Source organism: Macrobrachium nipponense, chromosome 3 (genome assembly GCF_015104395.2).
Source record: "Macrobrachium nipponense isolate FS-2020 chromosome 3, ASM1510439v2, whole genome shotgun sequence".
Lineage (NCBI taxonomy): Eukaryota > Metazoa > Arthropoda > Malacostraca > Decapoda > Palaemonidae > Macrobrachium > Macrobrachium nipponense.
In genome coordinates, this window is record NC_087202.1 from 41,519,138 (window position 1) to 41,524,578 (window position 5,441).

A 5,441-nucleotide genomic window follows, 5' to 3' on the forward strand; every position below is an offset into this window, starting at 1 on the left:
CACGAAGGAAAAATAAATGAAGGAGGTCTGCAAGATCTTTCGACTTTAAAAGTCCTTTACTGAGTATCTGCTCAGTAAAGGACTTTTAAAGTCGAAAGATCTTGCAGACCTCCTTTGTTTATTTTTCCTTCGTGGCATTTATCTTTATTTATGGATTTATCACGTTCCTAACTTTCATGATTCAGTTATACACTATATATATATATCTATATATATATATATATATATATATATATATATATATATATATATATATATATACCTGGATGGACGAGAATATTAATAAAAACCTCAATTGAAGTATTATACACGAAGCATGGTAGTACACACATTAGATTTCCTATTTTATTCCAAACGGAGAGATTTCACAAGCACTGTCGTACGTAAATATACCAATACACTGTTTTTCCACGCAGAAACAGTCTCTCTCTCTCTCTCTCTCTCTCTTCCTCTCTCTCTCTCTCTCTCTCCTCTCCCTCTCTCTCTGAACCTTATCGAATACAAAGCCTTAAATCTAAATGAAGGAACAAATGAAGAATTCCAGACCGTAGGGACAAAATGAGAGAGAGAGAGAGAGAGAGAGAGAGAGAGAGAGAGAGAGAGAGAGAGAGAGAGAGAGAGAGAATTCATTAGACAAAAGGGTAAATAAAGGAAAAGCCCCGAATTTATTGCCATATATGAGGTAAAAAAAACCGCACGGGAGAGAGAGAGAGAGAGAGAGAGAGAGAGAGAGAGAGAGAGAGAGCAAACAAACAAAAAAGATATGCACTGCAAAAATCCCTAATATTCTTGCAAACTTGAGAGAGAGAGAGAGAGAGAGGAGAGAGAGAGTTTAGTAATTTATAACACCAAGAGACAAGACATAACTAAAACTCTTTCAGAATCATTCCTGCTATATTTTGATAAATCATAATATCTCTCGTGGAATATAGAAAATCGGCGAAAAATCGAGAGAGAGAGAGATGAGAGTATATGACTAGATACTTCAGATATGGATTCCAGTTTGAAGAGAATGTGGCCTTACCTGGCCTTGGCAGCAGCTGTTGCTGGGACGTTGTTATCCAGATGTTGTTCGAAATACGAGGGATCGGTCATCTAGTTTGCTGTGGCTACCTATTCGCTGGTGAGATTTCTCTCCTGACTGATGAGGATGGAGCTGAACAGGCCAAGGAAAGGGAACTGAACGAGAGAATTGCGGCCTTTCAAGACGCCATCCAGAGAGAGCAGCGGGTGAACTTGGACAGGAAAATTCTTTAGCTGCAACAGAGGCTCGCTCAACTACTATGAAGAGATGCAGAAGGCGAGCGGAAGGAAAGAACGCACTCGTGCCAACCAGATCACTCAAGAGGTGTTGCAACAGCAAGCCTGGCAAGACAAGGCCCGCTCGCTCGAAGCTAGAACGATAAAGAGAAGAGTGAGAAACACCAGCTGGAAGACAAGATCCTCAAGATGGCAGAAGAAAACCAGCAGCTGAGGGGCATCGCTAAGGATATTGGGCAGAGAAACGATGGCCTATGTTAGAGGATAAAGGATGTGATTGACAGTTGGCAGAGGCAAACTGCCTGCTTGAGGGACTCGAGAAACTCCTACGACAGGAGGAGAAAGACCTGCAGCTAAAGATGGCTTCAGCGGCGCGGATGGCGAGGCTCATCCAGGAACAAAAAGACGCAACTGAAAAGTTGGAATCCGACAGGAAAGACCTCGAGTTGAAGTTCCAGCGCCAGCAGAGAGAAGTAGAAAGCCTCCACTGGACTCCAGTGTAAAGTTGAGGCGGCGAAAGTGCAGAGGAACGAGTTGGCATTGCCTTCTAGAGGAAGGAAATCGTCGCCTGGAGTCGGTGGAGAGGAAGGCCGGTGTCCAGGCCGAACGGAACGACCAGCTGGAAGATGAAGTTCGACAGGTGCGAAGAGCAAAGGAGAAATTGGTGTGCGACCTGAAGAACCTCAATGAGAATTAAAGATGCCTGGAGGAGAACAACTGGAAACTGCAGAAGCAGCTGTCCATCTTCAAGGAATGACGCGATGAAGACTGCGCTGGCCTCACAAAGACGGATCAGATGCGAAAATTTTGAGGAGAATGTTTGTTGTATGGAATCTTTGATGCTTATTTTGTAATAAGTTTGCTTTATTAATCCTTGAAGGAAATAAATATGTTAAAATGTTTTCTTAGAGTTTTATTGATCCTTGGAAGGGAAAGAGAAGGGGAGGATTATAGAAACGATGAAGAGAATGAAGGGATTTGTGGAGGTGCCAGGAGAAGAAACAGGATTAAGAAAAGCCCCTGAAGAATTGAAAGAACTGAGTAGGATTCGTGGAGGTGCCAGGAGATGGGCCGGCTGAGCTGGGCCCGCCATGGGTCCCGGGACGGGTGGGCAATGTCCGCCACGTGTCCCGGGACGGGCAGGCCGGGCCCACCACGGGTCCCGGGCCAAGCAGGTGATGTCTGCCATGTGTCCCGGGACGGGCGGGCCGGGTCCGCCAAGAGTTGCAGGACGGGCTGGCGATGTCCGCCACGTGTCTCGGGACGGCCAGGCCAGGCCCGCCATGGACCCGGGATGGGCGGGTGATGTCCACCACATGTACCGGGACAGGCTAGCTGGGGAGCGATGTTCACCACATGTCCCGGGACGGGCGGCGATGTCCGCCACATGTTCCGGGACGGGCGGGCGATGTCCGCCTCGTGTCACGGGACGGGTGGGCCGGGCCCGCCACGGGTCCCGGGACAGGCAGACAATGTCCATCATGTGTCCCGGGACGGGCAGGCCAGGCCCGCCACAGGTCCTGGGACAGGTGGTTGATGTCCACCATGTCTCCCAGGATGGGCGGGCCGAGCCCGCCATGAGTTGAGGGACGGGCGGGTGATGTACGCCACGTGTCTCGGGACGGGCAGGCCGGGGCAGCCACGGTCCCGGGATGGGCAGGTGATGTCCACCTCGCGTACCGGGACAGGCGGGCTGTGCCTGCCACGGGTCCCGGGAGGGGCGAGCGATGTCCACCACATATCCTGGGACAGGCGGGCAATGTCCGGCACGTGTCCAGGGACGGGCGGGCAGGGCCTGCCACGGGTCCAGTGATGGGCGGGCAAAGTCCACCACATGTCCTGGGATGGGCAGGCAGGGCCCGCCACAGGTCCCGGGACGGGCGGGGGATGTCTGCCACATGTCACGGGATTGGTGGATGTCCTGGGACAGACGGACCGGGCCCGCCACGGGTCCTGGGACAGGTGGGCTGAGCCCGCCACGGGTCCTGGGACAGGTGGGCTGAGCCCGCCACATGTCCTGGGACAGGTGGGTGATGTCCGCCATGTGTCCCGAGACGAGCGGGCTGGGCCCCTGACAGGGTCCGGGACGAGCGGCAATGTCCACCACGTGTCCCGGTACAGGCGAGCCAGGCCAGCCAAAGGTCCTGGGACGGACAGGCGATGTCCGCCATGGGTCCCAAGACAGATGGGAGATGCCCACCACGGGTCCCAGGTCGAGCAGGCCGGGCCCTCCACGGGTCCCGGGACGGGTGGTACATGTCCGCCACGTGTCCCAGGACATGCAGGTAGGGCTGGCCACATGTCCCATGAAAGGAGGGCCAGGCCCACTACTGGACCCAGGACAGGCAGGCTGTGTCCACCACGTGTCCCGGATGGGCGGGCCGGGCCTGCCATGGGTCCCAGGACGGGCGGGCAATGTCAACCACGTGTCCCGGGACGGGTGGGCAATGTCCACCACTTGTCCCAGGACGGGCTGGCCAGGCCCTCCACGGGTCCCGGGACGAGCGGCAGATGTCTGCCACGTGTCCCAGGGCATGCAGGTAGGGCCGGCCACGTGTCCCGGGAGGGGGGAGCGATGTCCACCACATGTCCCGGGACGGGCGGGCGGGCAATGTCCGCCACGTGTCCCAGGATGGCCGGGCGATGTTCACCACGTGTCACTGGACGGGTGGGCCGGGCCCGCCACAGGTCCCGGGACAGGCAGACGATGTCCACCATGTGTCCCGGGATGGGAAGGCCGGGCTTGCCACAGGTCCCGGGACAGGCGGTCGATGTCCCCCATGTGTCCGGGATGGGTGGGTCGGGCACGCCAATAGGTGAGGGACGGGCGGGCGATGTCCGCCATGTGTCTCGGGACTGGCAGGCCGGGCCAGCCACTGTCCCAGTATGGGCAGGTGATGTCCGCCTCACGTACTGGGACGGGCGGGCCATGCCTGCCACGGGTCCCAGTAGGGGCGAGCGATGTCCACAACATGTCCCGGGACGGGCAGGCAATGTCCGGCACATGTCCATGGACGGGCGGGCGGGGCCTGCCAGGGTCCAGTGACGGGCGAGCAATGTCCACCATATGTCTCAGGATGGGCGGGCCGGGCCTGCCACAGGTCCCGGGACGGGCGGGCAATGTCTACCACGTGTCCCGGGATTGGCGGGCGATGTCCGCCACGGGTCCTGGGACGGGCGTGCCGGGCCCGCCACGGGTCCTGGGACAGGTGGGCCGGGCCCACCACGGGTCCTGGTACAGGTGGGTGATGTCCGCCATGTGTCCCGAGACGGGCGGGGCGGGCCGGGCCAGTGACGGGTCCTAGGACGGATGGGCGATGTCTGCCACGTGTCCCCGATCAGGAGGGCGATGTCCGCCACAGATCCTGGGACGGGCGGGCCGGGCCCACCACGGGTCCTGGGATTGGCAGGCAATGATATCCACATGTCCCGGGTTAGGCGGGCCGGGCCTGCAACAGGTCCCAGGACGAGCTGCAATGTCCACCACGTGTCCCGGGACAGGCGGGCCAGGCCAGCCAAAGGTCCCGGGACAGGCGGGCCAGGCCAGCCAAAGGTCCCGGGACGGACAGGCGATGTCCGCCACGGGTCCCAGGACGGGCGGGAGATGCCCACCACGGGTGGGCCGGGCCCTCCATGGGTCCCGTTACGGATGGCAGATGTCCGCCACGTCTCCCAGGACATGCAGGTACGGCCAGCCACGTGTCCCATGACGGGCGGGCCGGGCCCGCTACTGGTCCCAGGACAGGCGGGCTATGTCCACCACGTGTCCCAGGATGGGCGGGCCGGGCCTGCCATGGGTTCCAGGATGGGCGAGCAATGTCCTCCATGTGTCCTGGGACGGGCTGGCCGGGCCCTCCACGGGTCCCAGGACGGGCAGCAGATGTCCGCCACGTGTCCCAGGACAGGGGACAATGTCTGCCATGTTTCCTGGGACAGACGGGCTGGATCCGCCACTGATCCCAGGACGGCGGGCGATGTCCGCCATGTGTCCAGGGACGGGCAGGACGGACGATGTCCGCCACGGGTCCCAGCGGGTAGGTGACCAGGTCAGGTCGCCAGGGGTGGGGCCCCTAGTGGGGAAGCTACTAGGTCAGAACGCCAGGGGTGGGGTCCCTGCCGTTGGGCGACCGGTTCGGGCTGTCAGTTCCTGGGTCCCTGGCAGTGAAGCGACTGCCTCAGGC

At 58.6% G+C, this 5,441-nt stretch overlaps 1 protein-coding gene across 1 annotated transcript; it reads left to right on the forward strand.

Annotated features, from left to right (window-relative positions):
* Positions 1–3,094: 3,094 nt before the first annotated feature.
* Positions 3,095–4,306, forward strand: LOC135222371 (collagen, type I, alpha 1a-like). Its single transcript, XM_064260458.1, has one exon. It carries the CDS (start codon positions 3,095–3,097, stop codon positions 4,304–4,306), a length of 1,212 nt encoding a protein of 403 aa, XP_064116528.1.
* The last annotated feature ends 1,135 nt before the right edge of the window (positions 4,307–5,441 follow it).

Bases quoted from the DNA above. Each gene is read 5' to 3' on its own strand.
- LOC135222371 (XM_064260458.1), top strand. From the start codon at position 3,095: ATGTCCTGGGATGGGCAGGCAGGGCCCGCCACAGGTCCCGGGACGGGC.